The sequence below is a fragment of the Perissodus microlepis genome, chromosome 17 (assembly GCF_051167445.1).
Source record: "Perissodus microlepis isolate ML-2025 ecotype Zambia chromosome 17, ASM5116744v1, whole genome shotgun sequence".
NCBI classification, from domain to species: domain Eukaryota; kingdom Metazoa; phylum Chordata; class Actinopteri; order Cichliformes; family Cichlidae; genus Perissodus; species Perissodus microlepis.
In genome coordinates this window covers 9668953-9691082 of record NC_140477.1, presented here as the reverse complement: position 1 = coordinate 9691082, position 22130 = coordinate 9668953, and the positions used below count along the sequence as shown (strand labels likewise).

Genomic DNA, 22130 nt, shown 5'->3' with positions numbered 1-22130 from the left:
AGTTTGCTCTTCTGTACTTGCTAAACTCAGAAAATCATGGACAAGATGTATCATTATCAATAAAAGCAAGTAAAGAAATAAAAAGGAGGGAACTACACTCATTTTTTGTGTTTTTAACATTTACATTACTAATTCTAAACTACAAAATTTAGAATAGATGTCAAGTGATGAGAGTAGAATTAGAGTAAAGTGAATGAAACTGCATTTCCCAAGTGCAGTAAAAGCAGACTGCTTTTCATTATTGAGCATGTAAGAGAAAAAAGAAAAAAGATGAAGCCATGTGTAGGAGATTATTCAAAGAATAGAATAAAGCAAAGACTTTATAAAGAGTCTTAAAGAAAAGAAGGTCCACCCGACAGCTCACAATATTGAGCATTATAATCAGCTATGCCTCAGCTATGGTTTAAAGACTATAGCTGAGGCACACAAGTATAAAATATCAATACAATTTAATATGCACAGACGATGCCTTAATCAGACACTTCTACAATGCAAAGGGAAAGCATGATTGATGTCTATAAAATGCAAATTGCAACATAGTCCCAATCATTACAATAATAGTAATCACACTGGGCAAAATTAGTCTTCTTTATAGGCTACAAGGTAGTGCAAAGATAATAGGAATATTAAAAAAGTGTCATTTAGAGAAATAAAAGAAAAAAATTAAATGTAATGGGCTTATAAAAGGTCAAAGCCTTTTTTTTTTTCTTTTAAATAAGACGCTATGAAAAGCAGACTTGTAAAACTAGTATTAGTAAGAGTGCATAAAAAGGTTAATGGTGCTATCAAACCTCCCGAAGCATAGTTTCAGAGGTAGTCATAAGTCAAAATATCATATTAAATACATGTTTTTCATTTTAATATTATAGTTATATACTTAAAAACAAAAGCACAGCAATAGTGTGAAACCAAACACACACACACAAAAAAAAAGGCAGATTTTAAAATGCAGCGCCTTACCTTTTTCTGGTACCACACCACAGCATCTTTTACTTTGGAAGCCATTTACATTTCCCTCCTCACCGCCTAGGGCATCTTAGACTGAAAACACACAGCGAGAGAGAGAAGAGAGCGCAGCGTGAGTGACTGAGTACTGGGGAGAGGGAGAGGAGGACTGAGGTCTATACCTGGTAGGCAGGTGTGTCATGACAAATAAAAGAGGGAGGGGACTAAACACACCCCTCCCACAATCAATTTTAAAAGCGAATCTCACTGACACGTCTAATAGAACCAGGTCACTCTTAAAAAGCAGTGTTTTAATCTCAGTGAGGCTTTTAAGAGGATAAATAAGGGATGGACAGTGATGTGATGGATTCTCCTTGTACACAAATCTGAACATGAAGTCTAACCTGTACGCTAATCAATGTTAAACGTGTCCAAACATAAGACATGTACGCACTGAATAACACACCTTAGTAATAAGCCTAGTCACTTTTTTTTTTTTTTTTTTTTTAAATGTTGTTTCCCTTGACACCCATCTTACAATACAAACAAACACTCTTGTTTAGAGCTGGTTATTCCTTTTGAATCCTCACCTGAACCCCCACCCCCTCCACACACACACACACACACACACACAAATTACAGACTTCTGTGGAAGCGGTCTGGTTATGGCTGTCTGATTTCTTGCAGTGGTTTGGGTGTGTATGAATGGGAAAAATAGGCGCAAACACCCATTACACACACCCATATGCACAGGCATGCAATCCAATGGACACTTATGTCACCTTAACGCAATGCACACACACATGAATACACACTGATGGTTACAAAATGTCAACATGTCATTAAGTTGGATTTATGAACGTGTTTGTCATTAATGTGCGTGTGAGTATTTGGACAAAGACACATCTTTGGTGTGGTTAACTTTGCCTGAACACAGCACCACACTGAATTTGAAATGAGTTTAAAGTCTTACTGGATACAGTGTGATGATTATTCTGTGCGCAGTAGAGTCAAAGCAAGTTGATAAAGCTTTACCCTTATGCGTCAGGGTGTTCCCTTCAGTTTCTCCTTCACTTGTCATGTCCAGTTTAAAAAAAACAACAACAACAACAACAACACAGATGGGAAACAGTGTGTTGAGGCTTTAACACAAGACTTCACAAACCAATGGGTTGTTCATCTTTTAACTACATCCTTCCATCTTCTACTATCTCTCTGGTATGGATCACAGGGGAAAGCATCTCAGCAGAGATGCCCAGACTGTTCTCTCCCCGGCCACCTCCTTCTGCTCTTCCATGCGGAAACAGTGTTCTAGGTCTTCACTGGGGTCTCCAACCCCCCCAGTAGGAAATGCCCAAAACACTTAGGAGGCGCCCGGGAGGGATCCTAGTCAGATGCAAGAATCATCACAACTGGTTCTGATTTTTGATACAAAGTGGCAGTTCTACTTTGAGCTCCTCACCTCATCCCTAAGGGACGCTGCATACGCTCTTCAGATGACTCTCATTTCCACCACTTTTATCTATGATGTCATTTTCTCGGACTGCACCCAAAGCTCATGGGCGGAGACCAAAATACAAACTATGGAACTGGACATTTTTCCTGCACAGCCCACCACTTTCAGAGGCACAAAGGAAACCCATCATGCATAATGCCTTGTTACTTTTCTGACACGTTTGCACCCGCAATCTTAAATGAGCCGATGCAAAATGTGAAAGAAATCACAAATCAGAAATCAGAGAAGGAACTGACAGCTCTGTTTTCAATAACACAATCCAATAAGCAACAAACTTTATCCTTGTGGAGGCAATGGAGAATTTTGGGGGGCGGTTGCTGACAATTTATACAGATAGCAAATTATGGATGTGTGATTTAAGTCCTCCTGTTCTGGGCTCCAGCCATTTTTTTGTCTAAAATAAATAAATGGACAAAAAGAATGACATCAAAGCTTTATTTTTGGTTAACCTTTTAAAATCAAGGTCCAAAGAAATTATATTATTATAGCCTGACGTTACTGTTTTTGTGATTTGGTGCTTTATGAAACTGCATTGACTGCTCTATTCAAGACACTTTACCTCAGCAACAAACCATTAATTTTACAACTTTGAGTTGATCATCAGTATTTGAGTCACTGATGGGAAGAGCATACAACCATGACAGTTTCCTGGCTGTAGTTTCACTGTGCACTCTGCCAATATTACAGGAAGCCGTCACTGAAACACGCTCCACAGATGGGTGGAGGTGATGAGAACATGCTAGCTGTGGTTAAAGCAGAGTAGTACTGGATCTGCTTCAATAAGCCTGAGCTTCAGAGTCATTTGACACTTGATATAACAAAAAGATGTAATTGCACATCCTGATGCATGCTGCACAAGATTACAGACACATTTTCATTAAAAGTTATTCCATTTTAAATCAGCTTACTGTGGGTTTCTGACTTCTCTCTATAAAGATTTGTTAAATCAAATTTTCATGACGATTTTATTAATATGACAAGTGCAAGTGCTTTAATAAGTAAATAACTCATGGAGATGAAGGGGAAGACGAGGACAAAATGTGGTTAATGCAAAGCTGTCAAGCGGAAAACATGGAGGCATGCAATTAGCCGCTCTCCTCCTGTCTTTCTTGCCCTCTCTCTTTTAGCCTCTCTTCCTTCCTCTATCTTAAGTCTCCTTGTATCCCTTTTCTACTTCTCTGTTACATAAGCACAGCGTTGTCCTGCTGTGTGAGTGGGAGGGACAGAGGGCATCGGCTGCAGGCCAGGCTGACTCACAGGGTAGCAGTTGCTCTCAGCTTTTCTTAAGTCGTGGATTATATCATATAATTCAATCAAACATGGCTGCAGACATATGCTTTTCAGCTTTTTGAGAAAGCTAACTAAGGGCTGCCATTTCTCCTGTTTTTCTAGCACAAGCTTTTCTCACTCGTCTCAAGCTTTGCACATGAGACGGAACGTTTAATTTCAACGCAGCCAAGTGAAAACATCCTGCTTTGCATGTGAAGGGTTGTCTGTGCTGTCAGCCTCAGTCAGCAGGGTAATCAATTCCTGACATTTTCCAGTGAGTGTTTTGGTCATCATTTCCAGTGTGGTTACTTATGTTCCGCGCATGTTCTGATGTGCACCAGCTTTTTAGAGATATAATGACAATTATAATACATGGAACTAATGATTCAATTTTGTGAGACATGCATGTTAGAGACCATAGTACATAGTGTTTGATAGCGCCATAGCTTATCTGTCATCGGCAAAACCACAACACAAATGCTGAATGAATGATAAAGGTGCCACTTTAAAGAGAAGAGTATTGGCTTGACTGTGTGCGTCAAAGTCTATGCCGTCCAAGCAGCCATTGCTAGGTGAACCCAGACTTGTGTGTGAAAATGTGAGCGTCCAAAGTTTAAAAGCAAGGTGGTGAGAAAATGTTATACTTGAGCCAACTGTGAAAGGTTTCAAGCTCACACAGAAATACTGCAAAACCACCAGCTGACTAATACTCAAAGCTAAACAAACAAGTTCCTGCACCACAACTGCTGCATGCACACTGCTTATACTGTTGGAAAGAGGTGTGTGTGTGTGTGTGCGCGCGCAGCAGCAGAGGGCTGAAGACATTTTTAGACACAGGAAGAAAGGTTTTTGTTTTTGCAATGTCTATACTTACAATCTTGACTCCTCCCTCTTACTGCTGCACCAAACTGTATTTGATATAAATTGCATATAATAAATAAATAAATGCATGCTTTACCTTTAACTTAAGCAGCAACAAAGCATGCTCTATGCTCATTTATCTGTTTTATTCCATGTGGTTACACATGTAGTGTGTCAGTAAAGACATTTCGATTAAAACTTAAATTAAAAGCAGAGAGATCGCGATAGAAGTGGTAAAAGGACAAATGAAACCAAGGATTTAAACAGAAGAGTAAGCTTGAAATTCGCACGTGCACATTTTAATGTGAGTGTGAGGATTAAACAGAAAGCATCATGTCCAGTTTAGGAAAACTGCAGATCATTTTTGTATTAGTGAAATGACATTCAAAGGTTTAGCTAATAACAAATTAATTAATCAGAAGCAGAGATTTCCATTAGCAGCATTATAACTCTATCAACTGCATCAAAAATCACAACGTAAAATGAGATCTACAATAATAATAATAATACTGTATGTTGTTGGAATGTCTGTCTGTTGATTCTTTGGAACATCAAAGGTCTTCACACTTTAAATATTCTAGTTACACCAACATAAAAACAGACAAAACAGGAAATCCTTGCAGAAGCAGCAAATGTTTTTCAGTTTCTGCATGATAGGCGACTCAAACTATCGTCACAACTTGGAGTGAAAAACAAACAGGCTATACAGTAAAAAAAAAACTCAATAAGGTTGGAGCTGGGAAAGAAAAGTGTCTGGACTTCTTTAAGTTGCTTGAAGACATTTCACCTCTCGTCCAAGAAGCTTCTGCGTGCAGCAATTGTGAGAGGTGAAATGTCTTCAAGCAACTTAAAGAAGTCCAGACACTTTTCTTTCCAAGCTCCTTAGACTACGATGACTTGGATGACTGAGAACCTTCACAGTCAATAAGTTTGGGTTTCTGAAATCGAGCATGTCAGCTGTATATTCTGTTTAATTTTACCAGGAATACACTCAATTCAACTTTGCTCATACCAGGTTGACCTACTTCTGCTTTTAAAACTGGCTTTATGCTTTGTGACAGAGATTCAACAAGGTGTTGGAAACAGTCCTTGGAGATTTGGTCCATATTAACATGACAGCATCACACAGGTGCTTGTTTGGCTACACATTCATGATATGAAACTCCCATGCTCACTAGATGGAAAATAGCGAGCAAACCGTACACTGTAGCGTTAAAGGGATGGACATTCTCAGCAATAATTACACCACCACCACCAGCAGCCTGAATTGTCGATACAAGGACTTGGGAGTGCCCATTTTTCTGTTGATATAGAGCAATGGGCACTGAAGGTTATTCAACTGATTTTTGCAGCACTACTTTTAAATGCACAAGCAAACTTCTGCAATTTGATGTTACATAATAAACGAATTTCTGAGACCACATCACTCAAGTATGCTATTAAAAAAAAAACAAAAAAAAAACGCCTTGTTGCTGTGGTCTGGGTCAACAAGAACCACTAACAATTTCTGCGATGAGAAACTTTCAAAATGCACAACATAAAATGACAATGGTAACCATGAGCAGAGAGACAAAAACAGACTCTAACCTAACTGGCAGACACCTGTCATTACTGGAGCTGGGCACAAACAGCGGTGTGACGGCTTTAACGCCACAAATCCTCCCCATGTTGAGGCAGCGATAAGAAAAGCAGGCACTTGAGGCCAGCACCAATCCACAAACAGCAGACAAAAAACACCAGACGCATATTATTGCCTAACACAGCTTCATACAGAGGATTATGTGTGAGCTGCATGGTTGTTATTCTGGCTGGAAAACACAGTAAGAAGAAACAGCTCTTTCGTAAAACTCTTTTTCCCCAAACTACACATTAGCAGCGTTCCCAAAATACACTGTGGTTTCCTGAAGGGTATTTAGGGAACAGAGCCCAGACAACAGAAACACACGCAATCATTACACATATATGGTCACAAGAGGCTGCATTTGTAGATGCTCACAACAACAACAACAACAAAAAGAAACAGGGCTTCGTTGGGTTGGGTAAACATCTTAGATATTTCAGGGTTTTAATTTTTCCTGATTGGAAATTTTAACAGTAAATACACACAGTGTATGCAGCAGTGACTCTTGCGAAATCTGTCTGGGCACCAGTCTGTCTGAACTGACCCATTTAGAAAAAGAAAGAGGGAGAGTGCAGTCAAGTTAGAAAGAGTGCATTATGTAGGCCACGGTTTATAGGAGGCTCTTGTGCTGAGGACACGGCTGTGTGTGTGTGTTTGTGCATCTCTTTGTGAGCAGGAAATGGTTGGATGCAGTTTGATGTATGTTAAAGCGGAGCATCAGTGCCAGAGTGTGCATCTGTGTGCGTTTGTTTTGTTTGTTTGTGGTAGTATAACTGACCAACGAGGATGTGATACCAGCTACCGTAATTTCACAGTGAGGTTAGGACCTCAAAGGTTTCTCAATAATGTTAAAACAGATTATTTTCATTATCAAAACCAGTGACTGTGTGTCTGTATATTTGTGTGTCATTTGGATTATGTTTGCCCTGCAAAGTTTCTACTTTTAATATTAACAACAGACAGTAATAGATAGTTAAATCATAAAGTTGATTTGTGGTCAGTAAGTCTCCATCCACACATCTGCTGCTTATCTGAGGCTGGGTCATGAAGGCAGCCATTTAAGCGAAGCCTAATCTTTCCTCTCTGCCGCCACATCCACTCCAGTGTGTTCTGACCTCCTCCTATTTGATCTCAGGAGGTATCATAGTCAGATCCCGACTCACCTCTTTTTGAAGCAGAGGACTAGCAGCTCTACCTAGAATCCCTCCCAAATGACCAAACTCTTCACCCCCATCTCTGAGGGAGAGCTCAGACACCCTTCGGAGGAAGGTCACTTCTACTATTTGTATCCATGATCTCATTTTCTGTCACTACCCAGAACTAGTGTGAGGATGGGAATACAGATCTACCGGTAAATCAACAGCTTTTCTTTTACACTCAGTTAAAACAATCAATGATTAATGCAAGCTGGCCAGATCAAAAATATGCAGACTTAAAAACGGGATGCAACCTAGTAGTAAGCACAAACATACTAGGCAATTGATTTAACTGTGTATAACTGCAGTTATCTGCTGGTTCTGCCATGTTATGACTCCACCTGCTACTAGCCCTACTACACGGCAGCACCCCGCTCTCTTTCTGTGATGGAAACTTGTAAACATGCAAGGTAAAAAAAGTAAGACAAGACTGCTGCACAACCATGCAGTACTCTTTGATGTAGAAGTGAGCAGGTGTATGTGTTCAGCGAACACTGGTATATAGCCACAAAAGCAAATGTGTAACCACGTTGTGCACAAGGCTGAGGACACTGGCCTGACAGGAAGGAAGGCTGCGGGTGATAGCGCTTCTAATGTTAGCCACACTGGGCAAAGTATGACATCATTTGTACGTATCAGCACAGTGCAAAGGGAAGCATTTTTCACAGACATTTAAAAACATCATTTGGTTTTTAAATAATGGTAATCTTAAATACACAAGCACTATTTGTATGGCAAATGTTTAACCCTGACCATTGGTTGTTTAAATACTCATAAAACATTCAAAACCAATGTTAACTAGTCACCACTTGCAACAGAGAGCAGTGTCTTCAGTAAAGTGCCTGTCGAAATGTGAAACAAAGTCACAATTTCTACTTCTAAGACCATGAAGTCACAATGAAAGTTGACCTTTGAGACAAAATGTTATCCATTCATCCAGTTAGCATGTGTGTTAAATTCCTACCTAGCTGCTAATGGGGTTGCTAAATTATGGCCGAACATGTGTTTTATGGTGCAGACCTTTTATTACCAACTTGTAATCATGACGTGGAAATATCATGACGCAAACCTAGATAATCTAATCAGTTCATTCTTGAGTCCAAGTTATATCTGTGAAATACTTGAAGAAATTTCCTCGAGGTTTATATGATCAGGGTCAAAAAAACAAACCCACCACCCACAGCTGTCTTTGACCCAGAGGCATAAAAACATCTCTCTCAAAAAATTAGTTTTTTGGCATTTTCCAAGAAAACACCGAGCTCCATAAGTTCTGAGTGAGGGTGTGGTGACTACAAGTGGTGTGAGGCAGATTTATTTATTTATTTATTTTTTTAAATAATAGTTCTCATAACATTTTACACTTATAACTTATAATGTTCAAATTAAAAACAAAACATTATTCATCACATTTTTCTCAGTTAATAATTTAGCTAGAAATTTAGGTTCTTTCAATGCGACCCATTCATCTCATTTGTTGGGCAGCTCAGTGGAGCTGATGCTCACTGCAAGTAATAATGCAAGTTGCGGGCTTTGGTTTGTGTAGGTAACCCTTTAATGTCTAATGTATCAGTCCGACAGATGTAAGTAAACGTAGAGTGAGAGAGTCCACATAAAAAGCAGGTTGTGAAAGGATCAAACACGAAACCTTCGGCTACAAGAGTGTGGTTTGTGTCTCGTGTAAGTAAATGTGGTCCAGCAACTCTGTTACTGTCTATCACTGCCTATTACAGTAAATCAGCACTATTTAAGTGTGTTATTTTTAGACCTACTACACTATTTTCACATTTAAAAACACTGGTTAGGCTGAGGCAAAAAAACAAAACAGCAAACAAGGCCCAGTCTTGCCTGAATTTTAGAGCATATCCTTTTATTTTTAAAGACATATACGATAAGCTTATGCCAAAAGAAGCAGTGACACTACAAAACTGAAAATAGAGGACTATTAACTCGTTTGAACTTTGAGCTCACAGCTTTATTTGAAACAGGATGCAACAGTGCAGCAGGTGCCTGGCAGCAATGATGCACACATACACTTTTCTTATTCACAGTATTTGAAAGTGTTTAAACCAATGAAAGACACTTTTCAACACTGGGGGAAAAATAGCAAAGTAAAACTTTACCAACAGGCAATGGAAGCCAGATTCAAGAGTCCAATATTGGGCAAAACTGACATGTTGTTTAATGTTTTGTTCCCCAAATTTCTTCTAGAAAAAAAAAAACAAAAAAAACCACAGCTACGGTCAGTAAGTGCAGTGTATGCTTGCCTAATCCTTGTCATATACAAGTGTATACATTGTTTCACTTCCTCATCAAACCAAATTAACATCGGAGGTTTTGGATGCTGGCTGAAATGAGTCACTTTAGGTTTTACATTTGTAGCAGTAAGAGTTCATGAAAGAGGTTTTATCTGCATATAAGGAAAGCTTACATAGCTAAAATGATGAGCTTAAAACGATGGGCTGTTAGACTAAACAGGTTAGTGGCCTTCAATGCTGTTCAAACCTCAAAAAGAGATGGAAAAGACAAGAAATTCTGCTTCTTTTTCCCAATTTTGCTACTTGAAATCAAACCTACACATGACTGAAAGGGTCAGGTAGGGTTAGAAGGTGCCTCATCATGGTCCGATCTTTAGCAAAGCAGTTCCCAGAGCTTGTTTTACAATAGCATAACTAGACAGGTCTTCAGTCAAGACAGAAAACTGCATTATAAAACAAACTTCTTCATTTTTTCATCCTACTCACTTCTAATACAAACTGACAGTCGGATCATGTGTCTTTGGGATCTCTAATGAAAACATGAGCACAGAGCACAGGAGGAGACCTCCTTCACAAGTCTCATATCTTGTGATGTGTAACACTAGCTGCTCTCCTCCTATCTGGGTGCTTCATGTTTCATGATGGGAGTAGGTTACCTCTCTGGGCTGGGTGAGAGGGCACATGTGTGCATGCCTGCAGGAAACATGAGGCCGCACGGACGGCAATAGAGAGTCAAAGAAGCAAGGAGATGTTTTTCATCGTAGGGTGATTTCCTAACTATCTCAAGTCACACCAAACAACCTTACAGTTGATCTACCGTAAACCCTTATAAAACAGACAGCAAATTGGACATTTAACTGTGATGTTTGTTTAAGCTGAACAATTTGTTAGACAAGACAAATCAAATGAGCAAGACTTTCCAAAAAAAACAAAAAACAGCTTCTTGGTTGTCTGTAGCAGTTTCACTTAAATACAGGCTTTAAATGAAGTTATATTTACAGCTCTAAACATAGAAAAGGGCCTTTGTGGTCGGAGGACGCAGCCAGTGTCATCTGTTTTTAAGTTTTACAACTAGGCTTCAACAACATGCAAAACACAAGTTAATTTTATCAAAACAACCACACGCTAAACTTCAGTCCCTTCATGTGAGAAAAACTCAAAACTGCAAGCCGGTCAATTCAGAAATCCATCCATCTGCCAAGCCTCACATCTCATTATTTGGACAAATAATTGAGTGTAATGATGCCCATTAAACTGATCAGAGCAATCAGAAATGCATTCAGATACTAGAAGCCATGAAGTTAAAATCTGGCTTAAACTGTGTCTGCCAAATTTGAGATCTGCCACAAAATATTTCATGTTTATGACACATCCATCTAGAGTAACTCATAAGCAGGAGTCAGGTTAATTTTCAGTAGTGGAAAGCCTTCAGTGCTGCTCTACATCCCAGTAAGTACTGAGGTATAAACTACAAATACCTCAATGAGAGACCAAAGCGAGCAATAATCATAAAACACACCTGTCTTCCAACTCATAAGCCTGATTCTACAGCCACAGGAAGAATGTAACGTGCGCATGTAGCTCATTCGTGTGTTCATAATTTAGGACCAAGCATCTGCACGTTTCCCTTGTACAATTTTCACTGAGCATTATTATTACTACTATGCTTCAATAAAATAAATAAATATATTCATACAAAATGCCTCAGGTAAGCAGCTTTTCTGCCTTAGGCACAACTTGAAAGCAAACTCGAATCATCTAATATGCATGTCCGACATTTGGATGCTTCATCAAATTTGCACTGAAACAAACAAAAACAGAATAAAACACAATGCATACATACAGACATCTACTACTACTACTACTAATAATAATAATAATAAATTCATAATGCCTATAAACAAAACAAAAATTGTAATGTTATTAGTTCACTTTGCCTTTTACGTGTCTTTTTGTGGACAGCGGGTTTCATTAAAATACAAGTGCTAAGAGCTGGAGAAACTATTCAAAGAAAGATTATGTCCGTTGACTTAACTTTGTACAGCAGTTGTAGCTACACTAGATAATTAGTTATTACTGCATCTTGTTTTTATTGTATGATTGGTGGCAACTGGCATAGTTACCATAGACTGTACATAAAAAGGACCAGTGTAGCCACTGTGATTTCATGCCTCTCTGTTGAGGCAGATGATGTTTCACTGTCAGCTGACACCATGTTTTGGACCCAGAGGTGACCATATTTGTACATGTGAGTTGAGACTGTACAGCTGAAATGCAGACCTGCATGTGTGGTACTTATTGCTAACAGGTTAACGTGTGTTTTATGGCATTGTGTTTGTGTATTTGCAACCAATGCAAACGTACTAGCGTGCATTCTTCCAACAACTCAGCAGCATGTAGTTCGACATTTAAGCTGTGCATAGGTCGAATGCTGATTAGCTGAAAGTAAGCTTAAACAAGGAAGGGAGAGGCAGGGGAGTTTACCACAAAAGTGACAGGAGCTAAAAAACATCAAAGACTAGAAATAAAAACAAAATAAAAATACAATTTTAAAAAACAGCATGAGAAGCACAGATACACAGATGCATTGCTCAAGTTCATCAGAAAGCAGACATGTCTGTGCAAATTATGATCCGCCCCCTCCTCCCCCACTAACATGTAGCAGGTGAGAAAGACGACCATGTGTAGAGCTACTTTACAGCTGTAAATGAAAACACTGCTAACACTGACACGGGTTGGAAGGAGACTCTCTACCGTGGTAATAACACCAACTTAAATAAAGACATGAAAGACCACAAAAAAGAAAAACCCTTTATCCCAGAACAAACAGAAAAAGAAACGAAGCGAGGAGGAAGGAAATTAATCAGACAGACCCAGACCCCAGCACAGACACAGCTCACCCTTACACTTCTTTCAGAGAGGCAATGAGTAACCAGATCATGCATCCATTGGACGTAAAACGTACAGCTTATTGCACCAGCAGCATCTGCTCTTATATAACTATCATTAGCTTACAGCTTTAAGTGTTTAAGTATGTGCTAACTAAAAATAAAGACAAGATGATAGTTTATTAAATTTTAATGAAATTTGCAGATTGTTTCGGTGAAGTTTAATAAACTCCTTGCTATCTAAAATATAACAGGACACCGGAGTATATTCTCGAGCATCTCACACTTCTGATAATCAGTTGTCTGCTTGACGTTTATTCAGCTGTGTAAAAACTATAACTTTAATCTCAGCCAAACCGATTTACTCAGGAACAAATAAAATACTGAAAAAAGCCAAACAATAACATTTTTAAGTTATCTAAGTGACTTATATATGTTTAACCTGAGTAGCGAAAGACTGCGGTGGGTTTGAAAACCGGCTCTAGTGAGCCTTGCCCCCGGCTAGCTGTCGAGCTAGTGGGTAACAGACGTCTCCGAAACCTAGGACCGCTTTTGAAAATATGTGGCGTCTTGATAAACTGCGCAGATATTTGAAGTTTACACAGTTACATTCTCGCTTGAAAATATGTTAAACGTTTATTTTGTGACCCAGAAAGAATAATAAGAGTAATATTAAAACTAAGTAGCTGCCGCCATTGTTGGAAACTGAGCTGGGCTGCGCTATGAATTCTGGGACAGAGCTACTTCTTCTTCTTCGGGGTTTAACAGCAGCTGGCATCCGTGTACATGCAGTGCTGCCATCTTCTGTTTCAGTCCGTTATTACACTCTTAAATCCTACTACTTATTCCTGCGTCTTTTGGGATCTTACAAAGCTTCAAATGATGCGTCGACTATTAAATCAGTCGTCGACGATTTTGATAGTCGATGTAATCGTGACTAGTCGACTAATCGTGGCAGCGCATATATATATATATATATATATAGCCACGATTATACATATTTATATTATATAATATTATATATTATATTTATCCTGATTTATTCAGAATGTCTGATTATAATAACCTTTAACTGTAACCTACAAGTCTTTGGTATTGGCACTACTGTTCCTGTATTTACTTTTGGTATCGGATTGATACTGAAAGACTCAGACGGACTGCAAGTCACAGACACCAACATCCTTTGTCAGATAATTACAGAGAAAATATTTGAAATGGCACCGAAACAAACAAACATTGCTCACAGGTCCAGTTCAGTGCGTTGAATTAATAAAGGTGAGGCCTCGCAAGTAACTAAGGTTACAGCCCCTTTGTCACAGTAGCTGCCAATCAAAACAGGCACATCCCTAAATTTAAGCCTTCAGATGAGTGTTGCACAGGGTAATATTCCAGAGAAAAATACTTTTGTTTAATATGGGGTCTTACTCACTTTTGGAACCTGTGGCCATTAGAGGAACTGGAATTTTTGACACTACCATGATGGCTTTAATTTAATTTTTTTTGTTAAGTTGCTGATGGATATGGAAGCCCGTTTCCGCCACACACAAAAAATAAAATAAAAATTAGAAGAAAAAAAATTCGAGAACTCAAAATTTCAAGTTATTAACTAGACATTTCGAGAAAAGTAGCTCGAAATTTTGACTTTTCTCCAAATTTTTAGATAATGACTCAAAATTTCGAGTTAGCGCTGCCAATCAGTAATCTACGTGAATGACGTCATTTCCTTGTTACCTGGAAACTGAAGCCCTCAGCTACAAATGCTACAGCTAAGCTACCAATATTACAGCCAGTCATGAATGCACAAATTGCTGATTATTTTCAGCATGGCTTCACAAATGATGAAATCCTTGTGTTATTAGCTGAACAACATGGCGTTACTATCAGCAAACGTACTCTCAAAAGCGCCAATTTGTTGCGATCCAGTTTTGAGTGTGCATACCACATAGATTACTGATTGGCAGAGCCAACTCGAAATTGCCCAAAAAAAATGTGTATTTTTTGGGCAATTTTGTGTCACCCCTAGTCAGTGGCAACTTGTTGGACTGGAAAACACACACACCACGAATACCAACCACAGACTTTGTTCACTTGACACTCTAGTCTGCGCGCACACACAAACACCAAGTGTTTGCTACTTGTCTGACCTTCTCAAAAGGGAAGTATTGCTTTTTTCACAGTCTCATTTTTCCATCTGTCTCTCTCTTTCAGACACAGTGAACAGAACTCATGAACTGCTGTTGCCGTCTGAGCAGAGCGACTCTGTGTGTAAGCTTGACTGAAGACACCCTCATAACCGTCTGTGTGAGGTTTCAAGAATCTCCTCCAATTCGTACAGAGGGCACTCAGACACAGGACTCACCTCTGTTTGGGCCGTGTAGCTTGACTGGAGACTGTTGAAACCAGACGACTGTAAAACAGAAAGAGTGTCGTTTCAGACTACTTGCAATGAAACGATCGCATTTGAGATTCAAAGCAACAGCAGCAGCAGGTGTTTGTGTGCATCTCAGGCTCTCACGTACTATACTGGCTTTCTGGTCACTCACTAAAATGGGGCTCTAATCCGTGCGCAAGTGCCTCCTGAGCACTGTGTAATTGGACTATGGCATGGGTCCAAGTCACGAGACTCCACAGGGGAGGTTAAAAAGCAGCGTGTATCATTTGCTGAACTTCAAATGAACACAAACACAGAAAGTCTGCCTGCAGACAGTATGAATTCTCAGAAACTGTAATGATTAACAACAGGCAGCAAGGGACCCAAATATTCAACCTAACAGGGCAGCTCTTGTTTAAAGTCAAGAGAAGGATTGGAATAATCACAATCATCCTCACAATTCTTCCTTCATCATCGACATGCTGTCGTTATTGCCATCAATTTACCCTCAACAATAACCTTCCAGGTAATAACAGGGCAGGCAGTCCCAGCATGTCCTGAAGTAATTCCTAAAACGCCCCCTAGAATCAGAGTTTTACGACTCAGAAAATTGCATTTCCATTTAAACCAATCAGACTCAGATAAAAATAAATAAACAAATAAATAAACAAATTTAGGTAATTTGTGCTAGTAAATGATCAGATATGATTAGCATTATTACATTATTGTAATGTCATACTGAAGTGATGGACAACAGTAAAAACCCTTCGCAATTACCCAAGTTAAAGAATGACTTGTAACCTCAGGGAGTCATGAAATGATCTCCTTATCGCATCAAGAGAGATAAGACAGGATGCTTATTAAAAAAAAAAAAAAAAAGTTTGCAACACAGCTGAGACCTTATGACTTTAGATATGAGGCTTTGTGGTAAGTTTCACTTATAGTCCAGTATTTCATTTCACAGTGATGAAGATGTATCCCAAATGGGGAAAGAAGAAACACGAAACAGTCACGCTGGTTGGTTACAGTAGCTTAGATGTGTAAAAGAGGGGAGCCTGCCCAGTGCTGCCGAAAAGCCAATCTAAGATCTCAATCACTTTGAATTGCAAAACCTTGCAAGAGGCGTCCGATGCTCCTGTCAGTTTGGCTGCACTTCCTGTTCACAATACAGGGAGTGCAGAATTATTAGGCAAATGAGTATTTTGTCCACATCATCCTCTTCATGCATGTTGTCTTACTCCAAGCTGTATAGGCTCGAAAGCCTACTACCAATTAAGCATATTAGGTGATGTGCATCTCTGTAATGAGAAGGGGTGTGGTCTAATGACATCAACACCCTATATCAGGTGTGCATAATTATTAGGCAACTTCCTTTCCTTTGGCAAAATAGGTCAAAAGAAGGACTTGACAGGCTCAGAAAAGTCAAAAATAGTGAGATATCTTGCAGAGGGATGCAGCAGTCTCAAAATTGCAAAGCTTCTGAAGCGTGATCATCGAACAATCAAGCGTTTCATTCAAAATAGTCAACAGGGTCGCAAGAAGCGTGTGGAAAAACCAAGGCGCAAAATAACTGCCCATGAACTGAGAAAAGTCAAGCGTGCAGCTGCCAAGATGCCACTTGCCACCAGTTTGGCCATATTTCAGAGCTGCAACATCACTGGAGTGCCCAAAAGCACAAGGTGTGCAATACTCAGAGACATGGCCAAGGTAAGAAAGGCTGAAAGACGACCACCACTGAACAAGACACACAAGCTGAAACGTCAAGACTGGGCCAAGAAATATCTCAAGACTGATTTTTCTAAGGTTTTATGGACTGATGAAATGAGAGTGAGTCTTGATGGGCCAGATGGATGGGCCCGTGGCTGGATTGGTAAAGGGCAGAGAGCTCCAGTCCGACTCAGACGCCAGCAAGGTGGAGGTGGAGTACTGGTTTGGGCTGGTATCATCAAAGATGAGCTTGTGGGGCCTTTTCGGGTTGAGGATGGAGTCAAGCTCAACTCCCAGTCCTACTGCCAGTTTCTGGAAGACACCTTCTTCAAGCAGTGGTACAGGAAGAAGTCTGCATCCTTCAAGAAAAACATGATTTTCATGCAGGACAATGCTCCATCACACGCGTCCAAGTACTCCACAGCGTGGCTGGCAAGAAAGGGTATAAAAGAAGAAAACCTAATGACATGGCCTCCTTGTTCACCTGATCTGAACCCCATTGAGAACCTGTGGTCCATCATCAAATGTGAGATTTACAAGGAGGGAAAACAGTACACCTCTCTGAACGGTGTCTGGGAGGCTGTGGTTGCTGCTGCACGCAATGTTGATGGTGAACAGATCAAAACACTGACAGAATCCATGGATGGCAGGCTTTTGAGTGTCCTTGCAAAGAAAGGTGGCTATATTGGTCGCTGATTTGTTTTTGTTTTGTTTTTGAATGTCAGAAACGTATATTTGTGAATGTGGAGATGTTATATTGGTTTCACTGGTGAAAATAAATCATTGAAATGGGTATATATTTGTTTTTTGTTAAGTTGCCTAATAATTATGCACAGTAATAGTCACCTGCACACACAGATATCCCCCTAAAATAGCTAAAACTAAAAACAAACTAAAAACTACTTCCAAAAACATTCAGCTTTGATATTAATGAGTTTTTTGGGTTCATTGAGAACATGGTTGTTGTTCAATAATAAAATTATTCCTCAAAAATACAACTTGCCTAATAATTCTGCACTCCCTGTAATATTCTTATCAGCTCGTGATATGTGACCAGTTTGCAGAACTTTGATACAGAGGGAGCTCTTTTCTGAGAAAAATTATTAAAAGCACCTGTGTGTGTACGTCAGCTGGCACCAGTAGGATAATGCACAGAGCTGTATCGATCCAAGCAGAACTACAGCGTTTAGCACGGATCCTCATCGGGTCCAGAGTCAAAATGCTCCCACTGGTAAAACCTGATGTACTGAAATGCCTACCAGCTCTCAGGACATAACCACCTGATCCACCACTAAATATTAAACATTTGATTTTATTTCTTTTATGTAGCTGGATTTTCTTCCATTTAACATGTGTGCTCATTAGAGACCTCCAGCTGTCAAGAGGAGACTATATTGAGCTTTAATTACACACAGTTCTCATAAACTTTATAGAGTCTTTGACAAGTGGCATTCATAACCAGAGCATTAATGAGATCTAGCTCACAATTCACCACAAGTCACTGCCTGTAAAAACAGCAAATGTAACCTTGACCTTGAGCACAACTTGGGTAAAGATCCGTTTGATAAGGTCACTGGTCCTTCACCCAATTGAGGACACGTACTCAGACCCCATTAAGTCTTAGGGGGGATGGTTTTGCAGTGATTTGAGATCTGAGGAGTCTGGCTGCTCTGTTTGGCTTTCCTGTCCAACTACTGCTTAAGCAGGTGAGTCTAAACTGGCTGACGGTCTATTAGCAGTCTGATGGACTGTTGGCCTGTCCATGATGTAACCCACCTTTCACCCTATATCAATACCTATATCTAAAACTGCCCATTTTTCTTCTTTAATGTTGCTGTGCATTTTGACTGCTGATTTAGTATATCACAAAAAGAGTTATCTTTTTACCCAGACTATTTTGTCCTCATAATCCCTGAAAGCCATAATCGCCACTGAGATTAAGCTCAGAATAAATAGCCCAGTCCTAGTGGATTCGGGACGTTTATAGAACAAGAATTTCCAGAGGCATTACTAAATGTTTCCTTGTTCTTATTTTTTATTAAAGCAGCATTCAGACTTAACAGGATGCGTGCATTTCTGTGACTTCCTGTGTAAACTGTCGGAGTCCCAACTGCAGCTTCTGGTCACTGCCACCTTGTTACTGACTGCTCTTTTAGCTGCAGTACAGCTAAGGTGATAACAAAGAAATGGTTAAGTGATTATGAGGTCAACTGACCTTTCTGCTCACAATCACCACTGCAGTGACTTTATTTCTACGCATGATATCACTTCCATGCAGGCCAAGCTGCAGCCGTAGCATAAAATAATATAGCAGATGAGTGTGTGATATAACCATGTTGCAGCTGATGATATAACAAGCTCTGCAGGCAGATTCACGCTCCACAAAACAAAATGCAATCCATCGTCTCAGAGCTCCTCAAAGAGACAAATAAATGGAGGGGGAATGCAACAAGAACACAACTAAGGAGACTAGGTGAGGATGAGATAGAGATGCAGAGAATGCACTCTCACGTGTGCAAAAGTAGAAACTATTTAAAGAAACACTGCTTTTATTTTAAATTACTTTAATTACTAAAGCTAGAAATAACAGCCCAGAGAACATATGCAAGAAGTGGGATCTCTCTCTAGCCAGCCTTGGCCATGCCTTCATCCACACTTTGTCAGGTGAAGACAAATGACAATTAAGGCCTTGCAGGACCAAGAGACTCTTGCAATGTCCAAAGGGTGTAAAAATATACAGAAGGCCACTCAACGAGGGAGTCACTCTCTACAAGTCACATTTGTGTGTGCACACCACGATGTGGCGCAGATACATGGTCTGACTTGTAGTAGTGGACCAGCAGATGATTAATCAGTGTTTTAAAGGCACACGAGCTGCCTAGTCTTACCCTGTTTATGTGTCTGGGCATTAACAGGAATCCCATGTGTGTGCAACACCACAGTGAATATGCAACATAACACAAAAGTGATATCAGTAATCTACTTTCTGTCAGGAAGAAACAAACAAACTGCACTTTTGAACCACAGCTTCCTGCAGCGAGGCAGGAAAACGAGCACTGAACTGCCTTGCTCAAAGGCACTTCATAATGGATTTAAGTGAGATCTCGGATGTCATTCCCAGTTTTTTCTTGTTAAACAGGTAGTTCCTAGTAGCTCCTTTTGGGGAAAACCCCTTCCTGTTGATGATCATATGACTAACATAACCCTACTGAGTCTAAGAAAACTATATTTCTCTACCCCGAATACGAGGCCCTACAGTATAAGCTGTACATGGGGTTCACAGCAAGCGAGATTAAAGGTTTGCTTAGCTGTTGCACAAGTCACATACTTGCAGTTTGATTTAAAAAAAATAAAATAAAAAAAAATGTTCCACTCCTGGCTGAATTGCAAACACAGTCAGGTATAACTGCTCCAACAGCGGAAAAAACTCAGCAGCTGATAATTTTTACTGCTGTTGTCACCGTGTTTGTAAGGATAATCAGGATAATCTGGTCTGCTTCTTCAGCGTGTACGGCTTAATAGGAAAAAGTGATTTTTAGGCTTAAAAGCAACTCAACCGGTGCGACACAGCGGACTAATTTAGAGGTCAAATTATGACTGCAGATAGAAATCTGGGTGAGCGATGACTTTGTTAGTCAGACATTGGAGCAGACAGACTGGCTCAACGATAAACTTGTTGGATAATCAGTAGGCCTGCCAAACTGAGAGCCTGACCCCCTGCAGAAGCCTGCAGCAGTTTCACTTCTCTGACACAGTCACTAACAGGTTTTAAAGCAGAGTAAAATAGAGTAGAAGAGACAGATAAAGATTTGAATAATGTAGATGAGCACGAGGTGAACTGCTATTACTGGCCTATCACATATATTGGCACATCTGTTAGTTGAGATACACAGATATGAAGGACATACACGGACATTTGTATTTTTTTTTTTTTTTTTTTTTTTTTTTTTTTTAAATAGAGTGGCTGTAACCCTCAGCAATATCTGCAGCACATGCAGCAGAGTACATCACAGCTTAGCAGACTACGGGAACCCTGATGGCTTCCGATTACTTGTATGCCTGCAAGCAGTTGGCTGGTTAAAAGAAATGCAATGATATGGACAGCCACAAAAAACAGACATAAAATTATAGCTGCTCAGATGCATGTTTTAATTGATTTAAAAGACTGCGTAGGAGGGCACTAGTAATTTTTGTGCCATTTTATGTCCTATAAGCTACCTTTCACTGTATTTGCTGCTTTTTTAAATATTGTGTTTGTATAGCTTGAACCAGATTTGATATAAATGGGTCTTCGTAGTTAAATAAAGTGAAAAAGCATTTGCCTCCTTCTAGACTTCTTCCTGTTTTTGCTTGATACATGTGCATGTTTCAGCTCAAACACATTTTACATATCAGGCAAAGATAAACCTAGTAAAGAAAAATCTGATTTTAAATCATTTGTTATGCGTTTCACATTACTGTGGAGGAATTTTGGCTCATTCTTCTTTGCAGAGTTGTTTTAAATCAACCACACTGGAGAGTTTTTCCAAGTATGAACACCCTGTTTAAGGTCAAAGCATCTCAATCAGATTCAAGTCTATTTGGAGGTGGACTTGGTGTGTTTTGGAAAATTTGCATAACCAAAGCGAGCTTGAGTTTCAGGACACAAACTGATGGCCAGACATTCTCCTTCAGGATTTTCCAGTATAGAGCAGAATCCATAATTACATCAATCACGGGACGCTGTCCAGGTCCTGAAGAAGCAAAGCAGCCCCAGACCATCACAGTACCATGTTTGAATGTTGATCATGTTTACACAGGAAGTCACAGAAACACACACATCATGACGTTCATTTTGTGAAATGCTGTGTTAGTTTTATGCCGGATGTAACGGGACTCAGACATTCCAAAGAGTTCAGCTGGTGTTCAACTGGTGCACTCTTGGAGTATTTTTTTTAATAGGCTGGCCACTCCTGGGAAGGGTCAACACCATTTCAAGTTCTCTCCATTTTTGGATAATGGCTCTCACTGTCCTTCACTGAAGTCTCAAATCCTTAGAAATAACCTTTTCCAGACTGATAGATGTCAACGACTTTGCTTCGCATCAGTTCTTCAGTTTCACTTTAGATTGTGAGACGAAGAGTTTCTTTTTGAGATCTTTTAGCCTTCTTCATGTTGTCAGACAGGTTCTAGAGAAGCGATTTCACGAGTCAACAGACCTGGCAGTAATTAGGCCTGGGTGTGGCTAGTTAAATTGAACTCAGCTGGCCAAAAAAAAAAAAAAAAAAGTGGTTAATCACATGGGGGCAATTATTTTTTTTACGTAACTTCAGGTAGATTTGGATAGCTTTTTCTCTTAATAAATGATACCATGACTTAAAAACTGTATTTTGTTTTTACTCAGCTTATCACTGTCTAATATAAAAATTTGTTGACCTGAAACATGCAAGTGTGACAAATGGGCAAATAAATTAATAAAAAAAAAAAAAGCAGGCAAATACTTTCACACAGCAGTTTAGCTT

General features: G+C 39.6%; 1 protein-coding gene across 3 annotated transcripts in view; it reads right to left on the bottom strand.

The window, feature by feature from the left end:
* Positions 1-22130, bottom strand: part of LOC146369212 (protein PHTF2) — a 56722-nt gene that overhangs the window by 33860 nt on the left and 732 nt on the right. For 2 of the 3 annotated variants that reach the window (XM_084910552.1, XM_084910554.1), the window contains exons 2-3: positions 14911-14958; positions 961-1041 (exon numbers count right to left, since the gene is read on the bottom strand). In XM_084910552.1, the coding sequence (XP_084766678.1) occupies positions 961-1005 (45 nt within the window). In that variant the 5' untranslated portion in view covers positions 1006-1041; positions 14911-14958. The remainder of the gene's footprint in view (positions 1-960; positions 1042-14910; positions 14959-22130) is intronic. The other variant, XM_084910553.1, reaches the window with a different exon arrangement.